The sequence below is a fragment of the Bombus flavifrons genome, chromosome 9 (assembly GCF_040668555.2).
Source record: "Bombus flavifrons isolate JBK064 chromosome 9, iyBomFlav1_principal, whole genome shotgun sequence".
NCBI lineage: Eukaryota > Metazoa > Arthropoda > Insecta > Hymenoptera > Apidae > Bombus > Bombus flavifrons.
Window position 1 is genome coordinate 5,603,772 of NC_138450.1, and position 23,432 is coordinate 5,627,203.

The window sequence follows — 23,432 nt, forward strand, 5'->3', positions numbered from 1 at the left end:
TCTCGAAAACCGATCATCCCTTCAGGTGTGTGGGACTCAGTAAGGATTCGAACACCAATTTTTGTAGAACACTCGAATATATACTAGGTGAAACTGGTCCAAGGTGAATCCGTTGAGAATTGTTTCGTGCGTACCGACCAGACCAGGCACACAGATCTACACAATTCTGCTAGAGTTGTTTGGTTACGTGCGTGCAACTAGGAAACCGTGTCCTGGAAATGCTGAGATTAATGTAGGTCAACACTCACTCCTAAACTTTAAACATGGTTCCTCTCGTGTGTGTTCGTTTGACGAACAAGCGTGTATAATATATGAAAAATAACCGGTAGAAGCAATATAGGTAGAAAATCACGTGTCCGATTAGGAAAATTAGCCTACTCCCAGGTTTCTCGTATGGTTACAGGCTTCATTTTAACGGTTAAACTGCGTTGACGTTGACTGACGTGTGCTATATAATTCAACGCTTCGGTTATAATGAATGAATCGCTCCTTCTCCCTTCGCGTTTTCGCGTCGCGCAGTCTCTACTTTGACGCATCTACTCTGAGCTCTAGATACATGTATATAGTGGATTATGCGATTCGTAACTTAAACGGAATCGAACGCGTTTTATCTGTCTCGTTGACGATGGAACTGAAAGGCGATTAGAGGTAGATCGATAACAGTTGCTACCATCAAGTGTCGAGAAATCTTACCATCCAAACGATCCGTCAATAAACGTCAGGCTATGGTGAAATGTGGATACGTCACCGGTGCGAAAAAGATCGAGTGGAAATAAGATCATTTTTGCACTAACTCGACAGAGTTTATGATTTATGACATTTGTTTAACGGATTCTCCTTTCCTCCTCTTTCTTTCTCTGAATTTATCCGTCGGGAAATATATGTGTATATTTTGAGGATTCTGTGTTAGGTTGAAAGTCTTATCATTCTTATTCTTTGTAAGAAAAGAAGTCAACTGCTTCGACTGAAGTTTCTATTAAATATTCTTCACTATAATGTTCATCCACCTATCTACCGATGCATTTATCCATGGTCGTATGTTTTACATTTGTTGTCAGACATAAAATATTGAATATTTTTCTTGATGTAAATTTTTATAAATATCTAAACAAATTAACAATCTATCTAACAAAGACTATGTCTAAGCTGTATCTTATAACAGAATAATGTATTGAGCAAATTTTGAGCAGTAGATAATTTCTTCAAGAATATTGCCCTTCCGAATATTTCTTCTTCTCGTGTTTTCTTCTCTGTATCCTGATAAATGATTTTCTGAATCTCTCATTCTAATTCTGATTCAGAGCCATTAATAAATGTACCTATTATCATAGTTTTCCAAAAAATTACTCTTCTGTAAAATTAATCTTTTCAGTTATTTTAATCCATTGTTCCAATTGCTGAATATGCAGAATGTAAGAAATTGAAAAATACTGCCTACGTTGACAGAATAAAATTATCATTCATTATTTTTAGAATATGTTTTTATGCAACATGTAACATTTTCTCTAGAACAATTATAAAAATGTACATTCAATTTACTCTTAATAGTTAATAGTATAGTACTCGGCCTAGGATTTATATAGTTTCATAGCATAGAAATTGTTTCAATGATTTCAGAGAAAATGGGTCACGAATTTCAGAAATATTTCCCACAAGATTACAAGTCCCTTGTTGATTCTTTTAAACAAATATCTCCTTAAACATATTATTTTGAGATATCAAATTAAGAAACTATAAATATTAAATGTACAATTATTTGTACCTATCTATTATGTACCTATTATGTACAATTATTTCTGCTATCTAAATCAATATAAGAAATGAATAATTCGTGAAATGAGAATATATTTATTCTCTTATATCCAAAGTATCTCGCCGTGGCTAAGTTTCAATCTCAAGGTGCAATACAATTTCGGATGATTATGAAAGCAGATTTGATAGACCAAGGTTCATCACGGAGGATCAATCATTTAAGAACACGAGTAACTTTGCAAAGCAAATTCTATTACGTGGAGAGCATGGGAGATTTATCAGTGCATACGTTGCGTCGCATTGTTCGATAACTTTTGCAAAATTGATTATGATCCATAAACTCCATCGCCTGCGCGGGCTGACACTTTCCAAGAGAATACGAAGTATGGAAACAATCTGTATCTATTAGCCTACTGGGTATAAGCGCAGCCTATTTGTCCTTTATCGAGGAAAGGGAAACAATAGCAACGGCGCTTGTTCTTCCTGAAACAGCAATGCACGGATGCATAATCGAATTCAAACACTTGAACGTAATCAGCCCGCTTTAGAGATATCAGGTCGATCCTGAATGTAGCCGAGAATCGAGGTTACTATGTACAATGATGATGCGATATCACGAGAGCCACCTAGCGTGGAACGATCGATTGTGTTTTTCATTCACGCGGTTTTAACGTGCGCGACACATACATATCGGCACCCCAGTTTCGACCCCTCTAGCAAGGCTATTTCCGGAGTGGACAGGAAGCCCCTGGCTGAATCGAACCATCAATCGCCTTTTCCTCTGGCACGAACTTGCGACACTCTGAAACTGAAGTTAACGTACCTCGAAATGAACCGTCGAAATACGCTCGACGACAGACCGTGGAGAAAAATGTTTCTGAATCGAACAGGAACAGAATTGTTTCACGGCAGGAACAGAAAACGATCGAATGGTATAATAGTACGTGAAGAAAGTAGCATATAAGATGGAGATAAATAGGAAACGGACAAGGGAAGAGGAATCGAAGGAGAAAAGTGTGTGACTCGACGATAAGGTCGGAGATTGTCCGTGGAATGGAAAGAAGGAAAAGGACAAGAGTAAAGTAGGAAAGTGGGGGTTGGAGAGACATACGATGGGAGAAGGACACAGGGGAGTGTTGCCGGAGACGGTGGGCGAACATTGCGGTCCAGAGGGATGAAGGAGAGGCTTTACTGGCAGTGAGGGCTACCGATACTAGCGTATGAGAGAACGGGGATGGACGGCATGCCAGTATGGCGGGGAAGAGTGGATAGTTAGGTGGTGGGTGGATAGTCGGGGTAGTGGGTCGGTTGGTTGGTTTGCGTGGAGAAACTGCGCGGCAGTCGAGGCCGCGAGGTTCAGTGCTAGGGAGCGCGGCATCGCGATGCGTCGGCTTCAACCTGCTGCCGCACTCGCTAACGGCTTTTCTCCTCGTTCAAACGTTCTCTTTCTACCTACCGTTACTCTCGAGTGACACAACGTGCTCTTCTTCCTCCTTTTATCTTCATCTTCTTTGTTCCGTCTTGTCTTTTATTTTCTCGTCGTGTTTAATTTCCAAGCTCAGTTTGTTTCTCGGATTCATCCACGTCCACGCAATTACGCGTTCATTTTCCAGTAATTTTATACGAGTCTAGATATCGTTGATCAACCGCGTGTCTTCCGCGAGTGCGGTTTCGCGTGTGTTATCCAGTGCGTGTAACCACGTCGCATCGAAACAGTGACGTGCTTGTCGGTCGACATGAACGCGAGAATAATCGAACCGGTCAGAACCATGTGGCGACAGGAATGGTAACGTGGTAGAGGAGCGGTTTCGGTTCCCTCTACGAAATGGAAATGGATCCGTACGCGGTCGGTTGGCCGCCTCAAGGTCATGGTGTCGGCAGTGCTACCGGAGGTGTCGCTGCCAGTACCAATAGTGGTAACGTGAGCGACGGTGCGAACACCATACCACGATGCTGGAGCAGACCGTGCAGATCGACCGATCCGTCGCCGATGCGACCGATCGAGCACAGCATGCGTTCAACCGAGGCGATGAGATCGATGGAATCGATGAGATCGATCGATTCGGTGATACGTCAACCATCGGCTGATCCCATGCGGGCTTCTGTAGAGCATCATCAGTCGAGTAGATCTTTAGAGGCTATGGGTAGACCGATCGAACAACAGATTCGCACGGAACAGCCAAGATCCGCTGTTGATCATCCCGCCACGTCTTCTTCTATGTCTTCCACGCCGATGAGAAGCGGCATCGAACATCACGCGATGCGCGCCATTGAACATCCCTGTAGACTGAAAGATCACGCGAGTTACATACACGACCATCACTTTGCCCGAATGCATGATCACGGCTGTAGATCTGTCGAACACGTATCGCGGATGCTAGAGCATCGACTTCACGAGCAGCATCCTGGTAGACCGCCGATCGAACAGACACCTTGTCGGTCAATCGAACATCCTCCTGTGCGACCCCCGCCCGTCAACTATTCCTGTCGGCCTCTCGATCACGCTCCTGGAAGACCTATGCCGATGGACTGTGTCATCTATGGTCCACATTCTCATCCACCGCCAAGGTTACCCAGCGAAAGCCCGTTCCGCGTCAACTGCCCCGTGCATAGTCCCTTCCGATATAGATTCCCGAACGGCGCTGTCGATTATCACTCGCAACATCAGGTAAGATAGCAGTTTCCTTCATGCGGTATTGGATAAATCGGCTAATCGTTGAAGTTACGAAGTTTACAGTTTCTTCTCTCAATAACTTGAAAATTCTATATTTTTGCTTATTATTCTGATTGGCGATGAATTGAAAATATTTATTATTAATATGAAACAAATGTGTTTAATTACGGAGAATATAACTTACATTTGAGTAATTGAACGGTATTAACATGTTCGTGGTAATTAACGTTTAGTCAATATTATATGGAATGAAATTACGACGTGAAACTTACACTTATAAAAATTGTATATATCTTTGAAAATCGAACTGGTGGAACGGAGAATATATGTATATATGTATGAAAAGTCAAGGAAGGGATATATTTCCAGTTGATAGTGACTTTCAGCACATCACATTTTTTGCAATATGTAAAACTTACTTCATTATACATTCTGTCCGCTGGTTCGAAAATTTAGTTTCGATATGGCGATGTCATTGAAACAGAAAATTCATTCGGGAAGTTATACATGATACTACACACATATAAAATAAAATGTCGACAGTCTCAAGAAATATTGCGTATTTGAGAAAATCTTTTTACCTTTTTTCCAACAAATATTCACGATATTTGTAAAAATATTTGTTATCAAATATATAAATATATAAAGCTTCAAACGAACAGTATAATCAAACGAAAATATAACATTTCAATTTTACATCTTCATTTCCTCCTCTCTTTGCTAATACAACTCTTTTATAGTAATCACAGACGGGTAAAGATTTGCTGCAAAATTATTACTACGTTTTCAATTCCTCAAAAGAAACGAATTACCTGTACAATTTTCGTGGCGAAATAATTTTTTCAGTTGTTCCATGAAAAAAATTTCGCCAACGACGAAAATCATTTTTACCTCGGAAATGATCGTCCAAGCAATGAAAGCCTCTTGCCACTCGTGTCAACGATATCACATTCTGCTTTCAAAATGAAATAATGCCGCGACGCAGCATAAACGCGCCTTGTCTTTATGAATTCCAATGTTTAGCACCAGATTCATATTACCCCGACGTAATTAGTTTCTTTTATATGTTGCGTTTTCTTTGAGGCTCTCGTAAATAAGATTACCAAGCCGTTCGCAATGATACGTCTGTGAGCGTGGCCACGAGAGGACTGTATAGCTGTGTCTATGTCGATAGGTTCTGTGCACTTCTCACTTTGGGAATGTCGTAGAGTAGTGCTTTAAAAGATTTGTTCAAAATGGTTTTCATGTTGCGGAAGAAAATGTAATTGAAGTTTGTGAAATATGATTTTCGATGCTTTGGTCGTTTTCGGTGATATTGCAGTGTTACAATTTAACAAAATAATGCTTGCATTAGTTTCTATTTGTGGTCGTAGAAATTTAAGTTTGCGTAAATTATCAGTAGATGAAAAATCTTCCCAGTTTTTAGTTTATAGAAATTATCGATATAAGTTTATTCGGGTTAAAAACTGATGAATGTAGAGGATTTAGGAAAATTAAAATTAAAATGTAGTATTTTATGTTTTATACGTTTTGTTAGTATCGTCATTTTTTTAAAATACTTTACTTTTGATTTTTATAAATTCGATGAAATGGCATATTTATATGCGTGTTAATTATAATAAAATATTTTTTTAATTTGATATTAGAATGAAGGTTTCATAAAGCCACAAACGTGGACTGTATGAAGTAATATTTGTCCTGCTGTGGTGAAGATATTGGTTTTTATATTTGCATAACTAACTATTTCAATTATAATTTCTTTCTACGAAAACGTTCTGAAAGAATTTCTGAAATAATTTTGACAAACTTGTACATGTTTTTATAAATATTTGACCAAACTAAACTAAAGTGTACATATTTTATCATAGAGAGAAATTGTTATTCTACTATTGTGATGCATAAGAGAACAAGTAATTCGGTTGGATATAAATAATTTTTTATGAATGAAAAATAGGCTTTTTAATTTATGAATGCCTGATGATTATTACAAAAGATATATAAAAATAAAAGATGCTGGATAGAATATTAATATCATCTGTTTACGCGTATATCTAATTTGTTTCACAATGAGGTCATAATCTAGAGAAGCTTAATTATACACTTTTTTAGCGTTAAGGTGAAAACTAGTTTGCTTGGAAACTCGTGTAAGATTGTGTTAGAAAAGTACGAAGAACGCGATGAGTTTCGTTTTCCTTGGTAATTAGTACTAATTGCCACGACAATTTTAGACTGTATAACGATTTTCTTGTGTATAATATTTTCTTTCATTTCCATTTGTTTAATTGAGAAAAAATTTTTTTTAATATCTGTAACAATCTCAAACATTATATTGATTTAACATATTTTTTTAATCTGATAAAAAATCGAACAGAAGATAACAAACGCTGTGTTGTTTGCTCTTATTATTCCGTTTGCTTTACGGGAAGAATTTTACAGAATTACGAACGAGAGTTTCGTGTTTTCACATTTTATTTTGCACTCGTTTTTTAATATTTATATTTCATATATACCATGGACTCATTAATAATTGATGTTACGTCGCGTTTATGCATTTATTTAAAGAGTACACAATAATCTCAATTTAACTAATAACTATATTGTTCTGAAAATGTCTAATTGTTTCTTACAATTTAATTTATCTGTTGATTAGAAGAAATAACTTTATCGATGTTTTGTCACATATAATATCGATCGAACTCATAAAACTTTTATAACCATGTTCATTAAAAAATAAAGGCAAGATTAGGTGAACTCTTGTAGACTAACAAGTCTACGAAATATTAAAAAAGTTTTCCTTATTTAAACCGACATGGAATTACTTCCATCGTCTTTCCCTCGGTAGAGTTTCGAAAATTGAAGATTAATTTCTTTTTTGCTCGTTACAGCGTGCGTGTTTGTTCCAAACAACGTTGAAGTAACAAAAAAATTTGGTTTGGGTGAAAGCAATGATTTCTCGTGAAGAAATTAGATTTTAACGAGCAAAATCATTTATATATTCGTATTTTCTATATTTTAAAAGATAAAAATAGCCTTTTAATTTTAAATATTATATATATGTATTACATTATTTACGACATTCTTCGATAAAAATCAATTCTAAAATATTATTTGCGCGCTAACTATAAATATATATATTTATATATTTAATATAGATAACATTAAATTAAATATTTGGCAGACGTTGATTGTAACAGTTCGGTAGATGTATATTTTAAGAAAAATCTAATCGAAGAAGATTGTAAGAATTCAAGGGATCTTTCCGAAGCCACGTATTTCATATCACCGGCGTATCGTACACAGATCGAATTTTCATCAAAAATAAAGCTATTCTTTCTTGGAAGAACACAATACGTTTCTATTGAAACCGGAATCGGCAAGAATAAAATCGCTCGCGCCCCGTCTCTCGGACTCAGTTTTACGAAAGAAATCAGTTCGTTGCGAATCGCGGCACGATTCTTACCATACTCTCTATCGGAAGTTCTATCTATCAGGAGTTTTAGTTGGAGTAACATCTGAATTTGCTTCTCTCCGTATCCTCCGTATTTTTCCAGACAATTCTGAAAGGAACGCTCTTCGATGGTTCGGCCGTTACGCGTTTACAATCCCCTCGTCTACGTTTACGTGCCCGAAATACAAAAGGACACCGGATAAAAAGGGGGTAGCCTACTGATTTCACAAGTTTCACCGATTTTCAGGGAGGATAGATACCGTACCGTATGCGCTGTTCTGGGAGCTGCTTGTCGTACAGATCCACTCTAACATGCAAATTCGAGTCGTTTGTGCAACTGGAAACGTGACTCGCCATCGATCGATATCACATCGAGCGGCGATTTAAGCCGCTGATCTCCCCAAAATATCTTTCTCTACAGTGAAACGCGATAACGTTTCGCGTTTCAATTCCACTGATATGAGACTGTGCTTACTTCGTGAATCACGGTTCGTCATTTCGTTCATGCGTATCCAGCAAAGTATTTGAGTTCAACATCAACGAAAAATATATGTTATTAATATTATATAATAACTGAAGCGAAATGATCAGACGCCTGCTTGAAGCCGATACTCTGTGCGTATACGATAATGACTTGCAGCGTGTGCTTCGCTAAGATAGGTCGTTTTATTGTGTAAGTATTAGGGTTTGGTGAATACGCTGCTAGCTAAAGTTCCACATTATCTGATGTAACTCCTTGACATTGGTCTTCGTGTCTTATATGGGTCGAACATTTATGTATAATAATACGAGTTATTTATTTAATTCATTCACTGACTTATCAATCGAAATATTGAAACATCATAGATATTAATCCAAGAAATATTTTTGTCAACTCCTAAACATAAGGATCGTCTCTACTGAAAAGGAAACGTCAAGTAGTAAAATAATTCATAATATTGAGGTAATGTATACTACAGCAGAACTTTCGTATAATAGCGTTCTTCGTTTTTTGTATCGAAGAAAGTAATCACACTTTTTCGACATTATGATTTACATTCTATTCGTTCGACGGATAAGATTTCTTCATGCTTGAGAAATTATTTGTTGCTCCAAATAGAATTTGAAACGTTCTCTTAGAAATTGAATGTTTCTCATCTTTGTAAAACAAGAAGTGTAATTTGTCTTATGTGTTGAATGAGATCTCGAACGATGAAGCGAATAGCATGATACCATACAATATACCAATGGTGTACAATATGATAGTCTGATTACATTTACCTGATGCATTGGTAACCAATTCATGGTGATAGTAAGATTGTTTCAGTGGAAAATGATCGGTCAGCGTAATGTAATTGCCTGTAATATGAACGTATTACTCTGTTTTAGCCTGTTGTGATTCCCTGCTGATCCTTTCATTAACGTGTGCGTATAAAGGATTCACGAGATACTAATAATACTAGTAATTACCAATTACGAATACGATCCATGATAGTATAGAGAATGCATTGTATTATGGTTTAACAGTATCTTTTTCCGTGTTTAGATTATATTGGAAATACTGTTATGTTTGTTATTATTTTGTTTGTTTAACAAAAATAATAATTTAATTTGATAGTAATATTAATATAAGAAATGACCGTCATATAAAATCTTTATCTGATCGACGAGTATATTCGCTTTTGCAAATAGAATGAAAATTTCGACGTAGATACGCAATGAAATATTATTACCACAAGTTTGAACGTAATCTCACCATTTTGTGTTTTTATTTCACCGAAATCAAGATTGCTTGATGAAATAAAAACAGTGAGACGTAGGTACTGTAAAGAGCAGGAAGGTTTTTATCGAGATTATCGTAAACTTTATGCACGGTATTTGCAAATGACATGATTAAAATCCAACAGATAGATAAGAGTCTGCAGATATTCCCTCTCAAAGCGAGCTTCGAGAAATCCAAGATTACGAATAACCAAGGATATCAGTGTAACAAAGAGCTTTCAAGATCTTTCGCGGAATTTGTTATTCGTCAATTTACTCGTAAATCTGCGAGGTAAATGTGTGTTCCCAGAAATGATTTATTTTAGGAAAACGAGAACACTAAAGACAAATATCTAATGCTAAACGTACTTGTAAATTGTTGTGTTAAACATTCATCGCGTTGCCAATATTGATATTTTCGATTTTATTGCTTTCATCAATTATATTTAGTATATCACGTGGTGTAGGGTAATTATATTTTTCAATCAAGTCCTTATGTATGGATTTTAGAATTTGTCGTTTTCTAAGCATAATATATTAAGTATACAATATTTTTGTTTATTATAATTAAAAGAAGTTTTATTAACTTCATATAGAAGATGTTATATGATGGATTCTTTACCTTTTAATTCTTATCTTCTTTATTTTAGTTATTATTATTCTTTATTATTTTATTATTTTTATTCTTTCTCACTACATAAACTTGAAAGTGAAGAAATAACGTCTATGATCAATGAAATATCGTGTGGATTATTCCAATATATCATACATCACGTTGATAAGCTTTATGCAGTCATGCTGAGAAACGAGGCCTATGTTAGCATGATTTCAGTTAGTATAGGTTTAGTGTATATATTTCAAGATTGGAACGTTGGTGTTGGATTTTCTCAAACATTATTATTCTACGGAATGAGTTATGGAAAGCTGTACGTACAGGATTTCGAGTACGAAGATAGGTAGAAGGCAAGAAAAAGAAATAGATGTTCTTGAAAGCGGTACATCAATAGACATTGACATTTTGTATATCATACTGATTGGATTTATAACTTAGTGTGTTCTCAAGTTTGAAGTGTCTTTTGTAAATAGGATCTTCTTTAAATAAATGTTAAAATATTTTTTATCCAGTTATTGGGTTATTCGTACTGCAGTGAGTTAATATTTTTCTTCTGATTGCTCGTTCAACGTGTAATTATTATGACGATAGACAATGATTATATTCTTTATAATTTTTAATGAGATAAATCAGAGGCTACCATAAATTTACTAATTAAAGACTATCATACTTGTTGAAGTAATTACATCAAGAAAAGCTCTACACCTTTTCTTTTGTATATCCGTGACCTGAAGATTGCTGTTACGAAGAGAATGGAATTTAATGAAACAAAAAATTCGGAATAAGGAGAGGTCATATTATTGTGCCTTTGAATATAAATTTTGTTTTGGGTTACAAGGTTTAGAAACAAAAAAGCTATAAATATATGAACGTGCTCCCTATTAACTTCCTATTATATTGTAACACTGTAAGAGTGAGGATCTAGATCAGTATACACTAATACTTATATCTATACTTATTTCAATATATTTTTCTATTACAAATTCATCCACTCGTTCCTCTATCAATCAACCTCAACAATATTTTTTAAGGATCCGAATAAGCAAAGCTTATAAATTTTTGGAAAATGTTAATGAGTTACAATGATTGCTTCTTGATTGAATTGTAAATAGAAAATGAGATATAAATATTAAAGAAATACGCTATTATGTAAAATTTCCTGTAGTGAATATTTGAGGTCATCGAGGTAAAATGTGATATTATTACAAGTTCATAGTATACAGAATACAAATTGGGGTTTAATAAATGCAAATGTGCATCGCAGAGATGATAAGGTGAAAAAATTCAGGAACTAAACGGGCGGAAACTTGGAAACTTTCGGCACACGTGTGGAATATCGGTATCCGGTGAGTCAAAGAAACCATAACCACACATTATCGCGTAACAGTAATAGTGGAGGAACTTTAATTTTCAACGTAATTTCGATTTAAGCCATTTCATTTCATTTGAAATACTCGCTAAGTGCGTTTCTATTGCAGCCCTCGTACAAACTTCGATTTCCTAATACATCCTTGTCTATATCTAACATTGATTTAATACATTCAGTTTAATCAAATATAGTATGATTTGTATAATATATAGAAAGGCATAAAATAGGCATAGAATAACCTATTCTCGATGCTGTATGAACATTTTTCCTTATTATTCTGAATTCTGAAATATCGATGAATGTGGTTTTAACAAGTCTATGGTAAAAATTTTTTAATTTTCTGTTATCCCGCTCTTATTATGCATAGTGTTTGAAGCGACATTCATTCAGAGTAACTGTATTAACATAAAATTGCACCGAATATATTAAACTGCCTTAAGATATGAGCATGTAAATGAATAATAATTTTGTCTTCGAAATTAGGTATTGATATATGATAATTTTCTTTTCTTTTTTAATTAATTTTTAATTTTTTTAATTAACACTAGGAGATATGAAATTTTAGACGAACTTCGATGTAACCACGAAGTAAATATTTTTATAGATTTAGAGATATTTTTATATTTTATGTATATATATATATATATTTTAGATTTTTTGCTTTATTTTTATCATTAATTTTCATGTTACACTACTGTACGAAATATTGTTGGAAAATTACCATACAAGAATATAAGACAACATAGATGAAAATATTTTTAAAACGCAGCTTATTTTGACTGCAACTTTAAGATCCTATCTATTTATTTCTAATTACATGTATAAAGTGAATTTTTCTACTTAAAAACACATAAGGCGGCCACTGCGTTTAATTTACCGTGTACTTTTTATTTTGAAATTACGCTATGTAATGCTGTTAAGAATGCAACAAGGTGCTCCTTGAAATAAAAGTTACAATGGGATAATGTTGAATCATTAAGATATAAGAATATATAGTTAGTTTATACTCAGGATACATCTAACACACGCCAGATGTAGTCTAATCTTACTCGTTTGTACTCCTTTGATTCTTCTTTTTTTTTTTTTTTTTTTAACATAAAGGTTTAATCGATGACCGACTTTTATGCACCTGAACAGCTTTCGGATATACTTTGTAGGCACTGTAAGAAGCACGGTTCGTTGCATGTTCTCCTTTTCGTTCGATTCTGAGTACGTATGAAATTCAGTTTAATATACATTAGATGGCTTTATCGGACATCTAAAGCAATAAATCCACCTTCATGACTACCAAGGGATGAACTTTCTTCGATCTTAGTCCATGAGTCCAATTTTCTTCTACGTATTGATGTGTTTATTTGATTATTCTCTCAGAATTCTGTCTTTTGATCATATAGTCAGTTATGAATAGAACATAATTTGATCATCAACTTCGTAAATGCTTGACAGGATATTTATCAGTTGCATATTTGTTACTGATAATAAGAATACATGTTTTTTCTAGTCAAAATAATTTTGCATAAATTTCGAAGTTCCCTTGTGTATTATGAAAGAAATTCTTTAAAAAATTTCATATTTAAAAATAAAATTAAGTATATTATTTTACGCCGAAGTTGTTTGACGTCAACGAGAAATGTATTTTTTACGATTACGTTTATTTTTATGTGAATATGTTAAAAACATTGTTTTGCTTCCAATCATGAATTCGTAATGAAACTTTCCAATATAAATAAATTCGTGGAGAAATTTCTAAACATAGATAATCTGCTACAAAGTTTCAATAGTATAAAATTACGTTTATTTATAATATACATACTTCTCTGCCTCCCTAAATGTCACAGATATTATTAACATTATAAAATATTCGTTATCAAACACATATACGTTGAGCACACTGTGCCAGATATGAAAATGAATAAATAAAGGCAAAAGAATTTTAATCTAAAAACGTAAATACTTTTTTACAATAAGCAAATATAACACTTGAAACAAATATACACATGTATATCTGTAGGAAAACGTCATTCGCTCGTTGAGTTTCAAGCTTCGTTGAATACTTCGTGTGTGAACAGAAAAGTTCCGTTTGAAAAGCTGAAGTTTACATTATGCTTGCAGAATGTGAAATTCCACTTCATCGTTAAACGTAATTGATAAGAAAAGAAAATGTTTATTGTTCTTGCTTGCTCTGTTCATTTCTTTCCGCTAAGTCGATTCCTAGGAGAAAGGAGCGTCTGTTTCCTGGAATTCGTGCGAGCGAGCAGTGAAAAACGGTAAAAAACCAGGGAACGTGTTCGCGAAGAAAAATTAAGCGAAACAGGCGGGAAAAAAATCTCCTTCCTTTGATAACGTCGTTCATTCGTGTTACCACCCTCTTTTACTTTAGCTTAACTGCACGCGTAATAAGTAACTGCAGCGAGGCACCCTATAATACACGTACATCACATAAAAGGCTAGATGGTGAAACTTGCCTATAGCAATGGGAAAGAAAAAAGGACAACGGAATCATGGAACACGTTCGTGGGAATGGAGAAGCAGCGTTAAGCTTTCTGAATTGATGACTTTTTATACCCGAGCTATTCTTTTTTTCTCGTTCAACAGAAGAGTCATGGATCGTGAATGAACTGTTGAGAGGATCCTCTTTCTGTTCTCTGAACCTGCTTAACATCGTGATTTATTGAGCTGTGTAATTTACAACCGTATTCATTATCCGCCTTTACCAGCAAGAAAGAATTATATCGTCATTTTTTGTCGAGTTTTACCGACTGTTTAAAGATTGTTCCACTTCAAGCTAGGATAAATTGCACATCTGCAGGGAGAGTTTATCAGATAGATCATCTAGTTAGTAGATGTCAGAGCTTTTCCCAGCAGAGCTTCGATCACGTCCTTAACAAAATTTATGACCAAACGACCACCGCAGCAAGTCCACAGCTTGGATAAATCCGCCTTGCGGCCTTCCGACTCAGAGGTATTCGTCTTATGTTAGTCACTTTTTAAAGGAGATAACATGAGTTAGAAACATAAAAAATAAACCCACATATACTCTACAAAAGACTGACATGCGTACATTTTGTCGAATCAAATACTTTCGCAATGTATATATATCTTGAATATAATATTTTTCTGCCTTTTTAAATTGAATATAGCAGTATTTGCAAAGATAAGGTAACAATTAAAGTAGTGTAAATTATCACAACATTCACACATACAGATTTATTGTTATACATTTAAATAATCCTATTTTTACTGTTTAATCGTATTGCCCCAACTGCATCAATCATGAAAACCGAATTTAATCAGCTTTAACAATCAATAGTTTGTGGACATTCAGTATGCAAATCAGTAAATATGCAATCATATATTCCAATATTACAACAATATGTAGCTATTTGTACAGTGCGTTGATGTATCCTCGTTATATGGTTCGTATTGGGTAGAAGAAATATAACCAGCTTGTAAAGCCGGCCACACGCGAAACTTTAACTGTTCGAGCATTTCGACGAGGAGATTATAAGAATCTTGAGAAAATATAAAATGTCGAAACTTCAGTGCAGATTCTATAAAATTTACGCAGTAAAATGGTATATATTTCTATCTCTGTCAATTCCACGTCAAAGAATAGGTGTAATCATGAGATGAAAGAAAATTAGATAATTATAAAATTTATTTAGCTCTATGACATTATCAAATACAAATAAAAAACTTACAAATCTAAAGATACTATACATTATACATGTTACAATTTAAAAAATTAACAAATTTATGTTACAAAAAATTTATGTATCTCTGTGAATGGAATTTTTAAAAATATTTTCCTTATAAATTTAAATTTTTAGTTGCATTACTATCAGTGTCGACGGGATGTTTTTACAAACTTACTTTCTTCTTTTTATGTGTGAAATTCGCAATTGAAATTATGTCTACAGATTATGAGACCTCGTACAATAAAATCCAATTACGTACACGAGGCCAAAGATGTTTCTGTTTGTTCTTTCCGTTGATTTCTGAAAATTTAATCGATCTAGCTGAATCTAAACGTGCTTGTTTGCTTGGTAGAATGAAACGCGCTATTACCTCGTTAAGTGCTCGCTTTACAATTGACAAACCTTTAACAAGAATACAGACCATCTTCCCCAGTTCTATCTCATACAGGATGTTTTCTCTCGGAGAATTTGTCACTCAAAATGTCCACAGACAAAGCTACCGCTTTGGTGAAATTAAATACGATATTAGACGAAGAATTTCGCGGGGTTGTACAAATAACAACGTTATAATCGGGCAGCATGGATAATGGTCTATGAAACGATGTTATTACGCTAGAAGGAGGGATTACGGGTCGCTATATAACCCAGAAATTACTTGTGCCGCATTGACCTCGATAGCAACGCGACTGATCTTCAATATGTCCCCTTGAAACGATGATTTCGGCTTACTGACTGTTTAATCTCTTGTCCCTCGAGGTAAAATTTACCCAATAGGCCAGACGACCGCTTCTACGATTCCTCCAGTGACTTCTTCTCTTACTGATTAATTCCCTAACCTATTTTTGAAAATGCAATCTCGGGCAGTGAATCGAGGACAATGCGGACGTTTGCCTCCTTCGCCTTGTTCTTCCGATCGGCTAACGTACTTAAACTTTTCAACTTTTCTCTTCCCCCTTTTCTTTTTCTTTTCTTTGTCTTTTTCTTTTTTTTCTTCTTTTTTTTTTGTTCCCGACTAAAGCGCGTGTTTAACGACCATCAAGCTTGAATTACTTTACGCAGAGGCCAGTATCTTGCCTTTCTCGACTCTCGTGTTCTATTTCGTTCGCCTTATCCGAGTATTCCAGGATGAGTTAATTATCTTACAAGGTACGAGCGCAGCGGTGAGTCGGCGATTTTTAATCAAATATTTTCTGCTGAAGTCCGGAGAATGAATGTAATTCTGAAATTAATGTGATTCTACCGGATGTAGGATACAGTACTAGTATCGCGGTATTACGTTTCATTAATTGCTATGGTTAAGGCATGTCCTTTTCTTTATTAAAAAAATTTGGTAAAATGTATTAACATAAAACCTTTTATCTGACTAGTTACCTCTATAATTACTGTATTATTATGTCATCCTATAGGTAATTCCGTAGAATAATGTGCGATCTGTTATTCTTTGCATCTTTGTTCCAATTTTATATGTATATAAATAATATTTACAAATAAACGGTATATAGCTTTTTTACATTACAAAAACATATAACTATTCTTCTACATATTTCGAATATTTACTTAACTTTCCGATTCATATAATACACTGCAGTTTGGTAAAGGTTTCTTTCATGATTCCATTCAATTCACCGGTTATAATTGGCTTCTCACATTCTTGTAACAGCGATTTCTATACTTTTGCAATATTTGCTTCTTCTGTTTTTCCTGCAAAGCTTCCTTTATTCATGGAATTTTTAACTCCGTTTCTATAATACGCGGAATCGAGGCAATGATTCGCCCGAATACACCGGCCGGGTTCGAGTGGCGAAGTTTAGTGGCTCATTCTCTATCACTTCTCATTTTCTCGTTAGCGCGCTGCCGGGAACACCAATTTCAGAAACAGTCTACGAGGTCAGCAATTAAGCACTTCCCGTCGTTTATCGTTTTCCCTCGAGGGATAATTATTGTTCACACGAACTAACTATTTCGATATATACAGGCTACGAGAATTCATCGTACCGTACAATAATTATACTTATTCCACCGTCGATAAGTTGCAACTAGACAAATACGGTTTTTTCTCTCGCGGCAAAACTGTGAACGATATAGTTTTCGTTGGTCGGGATTGAGTTTATATTTTTTTCCTTTTGCAAACTTCAAACTTTTTATTTCTCCGCAATTTTATTGGATTGTTGGCGTAGAAAATTGCTACCAGTGGCAATTTTCGCGGCGATTTGTTGTTGTTCCTCTTTTTTGTTTTTTAGCTCACGATTGGAATATAATAACAATTTAAGCGTAGAGGGAAAAATGCGGAATGTTCATTTTTAGCGATTTCACACGATATATAGCGCATTTTGTTGGTGATAAGGGGGACTACAGAACTGTCGAATCGTAAAAAGTTGCTGAATAAACATGTTAGAGAGAATTTATTTACTGGCTTAAACCCAGAAATGCTTTATTTGTCCAAGTAGTAGCTGAATTAAGAAATCAACAAAATTGAAGTTACTGTATTTCTCTCTCCCTCTCTCTCCCCTTCTATTTCATTAATTTCATAAATAACAAAAGAAATTCATTCTTCAGTTTGTAGAAAGAAATTAGAGAGGTTAGAACAATTATGTTCCATTGTGATATACGAGCCGCTTAAAAGCCAGATTGATTAACTCCATAAAATAAAACGTAGGAAATAGTGGTCACGTTACAAACTTCATTTCGTCCTGTACTTGTGCAATAAAATTGACAAATTGACAAAAAAGTGGAGTTGGTCACTTTAGTTTCTCAGATGTTCACATATGGTTATTACGTTTTATTGTAGTATATATACATATTTATATAGGTATTGTTATAATGTAGGATTTACATAATGCTGAAGCACCAAGATACGTAAATGACCCCACAATAGTAAGAGCTATCCCCGGAAGTACTGTCAGAAATTGGTTTGACAATTTTCGTTTCGATATGCAAAATCTCGGAAATGGAGAACGTGATCGACCAAATCGTTTATTGGATTCTAAAGTTTCGCGACAGGTGGTAGAATCTGATGTTCGCCAAACGACTCGAGAGATGTTACGCAAACTTAGTGTTTGTCACGCAACAGTTATAAGCGGATTGCGGAAAATTGGTGAAGTCAAGAAACTTGATGGTGGGTACTGCAAAAACAAACAAGTTGAATAATCCTTTAATAGCGTCTTCTTATATTCAGTATCAGTAAATTAGCATTCCCTCGATGTGTTAATTATATATAGCTGTAATTTTTCAGAAAAGTATAGGTCAATGGTCACTTTTGTTGTTTTTAGATGGAACGCCATATATGTAGGAATTTTATTATGACACAGAAAAATATGGAACGTTACGAGATAGATTTAATGCACGAATAAATCTGTAAGTATAGTATTTTTAACTATACAACGCATTACAATTCAATGCAAACTGACAATATGTATGTACATGAATATCTGGGATATTATTATCAAAACGTAAAAATATAGTAATGAAAAGATACTAAGAAACAAAAGTACCTATATCATCAAGTAAAATAATTATAGTAGATCAACTTCTATAAGATTATCATTTTAAAATTATCAAAATTGTCAAGTAATTTCAGAGACTACGTGTCTATGATAATAACAGGAATCTGAATGTAAAGTTAAGCATTAATATTTATGCAACTTGGGAAGTTTACAACCCGAACAGAATTTCACTCGTGAATCTTTATTGAAAAATAAAAATTTCCCTGAGAAACCTTTTAAATATTTAGAGGTTTGAAAATATGCAATTTATACGAAATACCTCCAGTTATTCAATGTTTTACGGATAACTATGATATTCAAAGCGTGCCCGTGTACACGCCTGGTACGTGTTTTCGATATAGTGGCATGCGAAATCCTTTATGTGCGTGTAATGATACCAAGGATGATCATCTACATAACTTGTAGCCGGCTCGTGGAACTGTTTCATCTACGAGGTATAGCAACCGTGACGTTCAATCGATACCTGTACAATTAACGATGATTGTCATCATGGCTATTATACATTTTGAAAGGGACGCGAAAGGACTCGTTTTAGTTAATGCATCTCGTCTAGTCTGCGCGTGAATTGAATGGTCGAGAAGCGGAAACTGACATTTCCATAATCAATACGCGCGCTCTTAAGTGTTTCGAAGATTTCCGTTACGATTAGACAATAGCGCACAAAAATCCATCGCCTTTACAAGAAAGATGATGTCCAAGAAGTTGAGATACTTCGATGGTTCTTTGATAGGGCGATAATGTAGTGGACGAAAAATTACCAGGAAAATTTCGATATCGAGAAATTGTACATAGGGTTTTTCAGGTTTCTGGTTCTTTTCGGCTAAATGATATCAAATCAGTTCAAATATTCTGTAACAATAAGAAGAAAATAACAATTTGTTATATAGTATCATTGTACTAGCACAGAAAATTCATTACAGAGTTTATCATTAGAACAAATTGTATTAGAAATGTTCACTGTAATTTAGTTCGCGTTGGGATTACGAATAATTAGATTGCGGGTGTTTATGTTAATTTAGAGTTTGATGAACGTTGTTTATATAATGAGACAAATGCAACCTAAAGTGAGATTTGTTCCATTCTATAAATATTAGAATGAGTACTTTAGATATTTCGTATGCTCTTGAATATTATGTGCATTCTGTACATTTTGGTATTTTTAATTTCTCATATATGCATAAATAATCTAAAATTCAAATGCAATTGTAAAAATGAACATATAAATCTACTATTTCCAAAGCGTAATATTTCAGTTATCAATGTAGTCTGTTAACAATGGCAAAACCGAATATCATATTTTTCACTGATCTGGAAAAATCGTACAATTATTTAAAAAAACAAATTGTTCAAAACTATATTCATGTATATATGAAAGTATAGAAACGTATATAGTTTCACGCATTACTAATAAAAGTTATGGAATATTTTAATTTAAAAAAAATAACAAATAATGATATGAATGATCAAAATAACGAAATTAATTCTACAGATATAAATAATAATTTATTTTATTTTAATAACTTTTCGAGGCAAAAATTCTCGAAACTAGTAAGATTTAACTGACTTTTTTTTAAAGTCTTGGATGAATTCGTATGTATGTATGTAATGTATTGTTACGTGCCTTCTGACTCGTGAAACAGCATAGCCGTAAACTCCTAGTCCTAAAAGACACCCGTGACGATCGTTACTGTCAATTCTCGAAATTGAACGACGTACCTGAAACTGCGTTCGTGTTTCCGTCGTGATTGAGATACAACCTAGTACTTGTGTGTGTTTCACAGAAACTAATCGATAAGTTCCCTCTAGAATTTTCATTCCTGAACTGTCGACATCTCAGGACACAAATATTCAAAGTTTCGTTGGCAATTTGTTGTGTTCACATTTATTGAGTTCTTGATCAATAATTTTTTCCACAATGAATTTTATTATAATTAATATTATAACACATAATATTTTTTATACAAATAGATTTGAGATTTAAAATAAAGAAGATAATCAAAGAAATACAAAAAACATCTGAAATGTTATAGCAGTACAGATCAATAGTTCAGATGCTAAATTAGTTGCAATCGTAATTTTGAAAATGGTTTAACGTTTATCGAAGATCAGAATTATTACTTACGAACTCATCAAATAGCTAATTACGGGTGCTGGTCTATGAGTTCATAATACATCAAATGCCACTTAGAATGTGCAAGACGCTTGAAGTGCTACTAATTGATAGAAACGGGAGTGCTACTTTGATGATGGCTCAAGCTCTAGCTACGTGTCTCTTTGTTTCATCATAAAGCAAATTATATAATCCATAAAATAACTGACAGATTGAAATTACAAATAATTTAAGTGTTAAAAAAATAATTGCTCATCTGTTTTGAAGAAGAAGATGCAAATTTCATGCAGAATATAACTTAAAAAGTTATAAATGTTAGTCATCAGCACACGAACGTTATAAATATTAATTTAGTTTAAACTAAATTTAAATTAATACTAATTTCTTGTAATATTACATTAATTTTAGAAATTTAAGAAATAACGTAATCCTCCTGAATGTAAAATTCTCAAAAACAGCAAGTGTAAAGCCTTTGTATCGTAACTTTACTTCCTAAGAAGACTTAACACCCACGATGTACACCAACATGTAATACTATGTTCTACAAGATGTAACATCATCCGTAACATCACCTACAATTTCTGATAAGATCCAACATGGTTAATACTCCTTACTGTCTAATTGTAAGTCGGATTTAACTATACTTACAGTAATAAACGTACATAGAAGCAAAATGTTATATATTTTTGACACAAAAACGAAGTAGACCGTGCAGCTCTAATTACTCAAGCTTCTTACAATTTGAAATTGAAAGTTTACTCTTTCTACAAAGTTTCATAACATTTCAAACTACACGATCTTTAAATAGGAGTATCTGGTATTTGCATCTTACTGAAAGGATGGGAGGATTCCTTTTTTTCGCAAGAACGACGTTCTTCGTTTACCTAGGATGGTTGAGTAAATAGCGCGAGATCGGACGTTTCTTTCATTTTGAAACACCTTGAAATATAACGGTCGGAATAAAATTTCCAATAATCGTTATAGTTTCTTCGTCTGTTAACGAGATAGGATGTTTAAGGAAAAAATTCCTTGTTTCGTCGTTTCTTTTATTTCGGCTCGCTTAGCAAAATAAATTACTGAAGTGACGTTTCGAAGCAATAAAATATACAGAGTCTTCATTGTAATGGTCGACAAAAAGCACGTTGGTATAAATTTGGTATCTTGGCTGAGAAACGTGACTTCTTTATATTCTTTAGATATCACGTCATCCATATTTTTATAAAATCAATCCTGGATAAAGGTTGACAAATGTAACAATGTTTGTTTCAAAATTTCTTTCAACGATGAAAAAGGTTGAAATTATACTGGAACGTGTAATACGCTGTTAAAGTTGTACAAACATTTGGTACCATCTAGAAATATATACGCAAACAAACTGTAACAATTTCGTTGCGTCACGTTCTCACCATAAATTAATGTCGCGAGAGAGTCACTGAATCAGAACTGAGTTTTTTTCATGACTTATATTTACAAGCAATTTTGTACAAAACTGTAATTTGCTCGAAACAAGTTGTATGTTTAACATAAATTGAAGAATTCGTAACAAGTAGATTTGAATCTTTATTGAACAAAATATTTACTACATTATATAATTGCACTATCATATTAGAACATTTTGGACGGAATAAACGAAAATTCTATTGGAATATATCGTCACCTAGATCATTAACTTCGACCATCCTTGTTTTCATCGTAATTCCCTGAATTGTTTAAAACATACTTCAAATTCTTCCTCAAAAAAACATTTCACCTACCAACCACAATATTGTTCATAAAATTAAAGTAACTAGATACAGCCGATATAGGCCGCCTTGCCTAGTTTGAATATGCACCGTGGACCTAATCGTTTTGAGCAAATCGATCTTCAGAATTGTAAGTAGTACAAACCAAGTAATTTGGCACGAAGAAAACAGTTGCGTCCTAGCAGGTTCAGGATTGCGAAGGCGACCGGCCATTATTTAAAATACGGGGAGGTTGTTGGGTTACTAGCTCCGGTCAGCCTCAATGGAATACATTAGCGTTATGCAAAGTGGAAGAGAATTTCGTAGAAACCGCTTCACAGTAGCTCGTCGTGTATCAAGCTTCGTGTAATCTCTCCGCGTGTCCCTCTTTCTCGTTCTCTTTGCCAGTTTCTCAGCCTCCTCTTCTATACTGGTTCTAGTCTAGCTAGCTGGTGGCGCGAGCACCAGCAAGTAGTATGTGTATGCGCGTAGTCATCCAACGCTGCAAGAAGTTGCATGCTGCGACCAGACCACCAAGCGTTTCCGTCCTTTTCACCGTTGCGGTTCACGGCTATTCTACAATCTCGGGCACGATAAGTGGGTGGCTCGTTGCTTTTTGATCAATATTTAAAAGCTACGCGTCACCTGAAATTGCGTCGCTAAGTTTCTTGACCTCTAACGATCGCTCCACTAACTGAAACCCCAGTCAACCGAAATTGTCTGGGATAGCTTTCGTGGACGGCTTGGACTTTTGACCACATGTTATGCAGTTTTGGAACACCTGTGTTCCCTGGTCTACTAATT

At 34.4% G+C, this 23,432-nt stretch overlaps 1 protein-coding gene across 11 annotated transcripts in view; it reads left to right on the forward strand.

Annotated features, from left to right (window-relative positions):
* CASK (peripheral plasma membrane protein CASK) overlaps window positions 1-23,432 on the forward strand; it is a 265,172-nt gene that overhangs the window by 93,750 nt on the left and 147,990 nt on the right. Inside the window, exon 1 of one of the 11 annotated variants that reach the window (XM_069119964.1) lies at window positions 3,088-4,420. The exons of the other annotated variants lie outside the window; for them this stretch is intronic. Within the exon in view, the coding sequence (XP_068976065.1) occupies window positions 3,578-4,420 (843 nt within the window). The 5' untranslated portion in view covers window positions 3,088-3,577. Of the gene's footprint in view, window positions 1-3,087; window positions 4,421-23,432 lie in introns of those variants that run through there. 11 annotated transcript variants of the gene reach the window in all.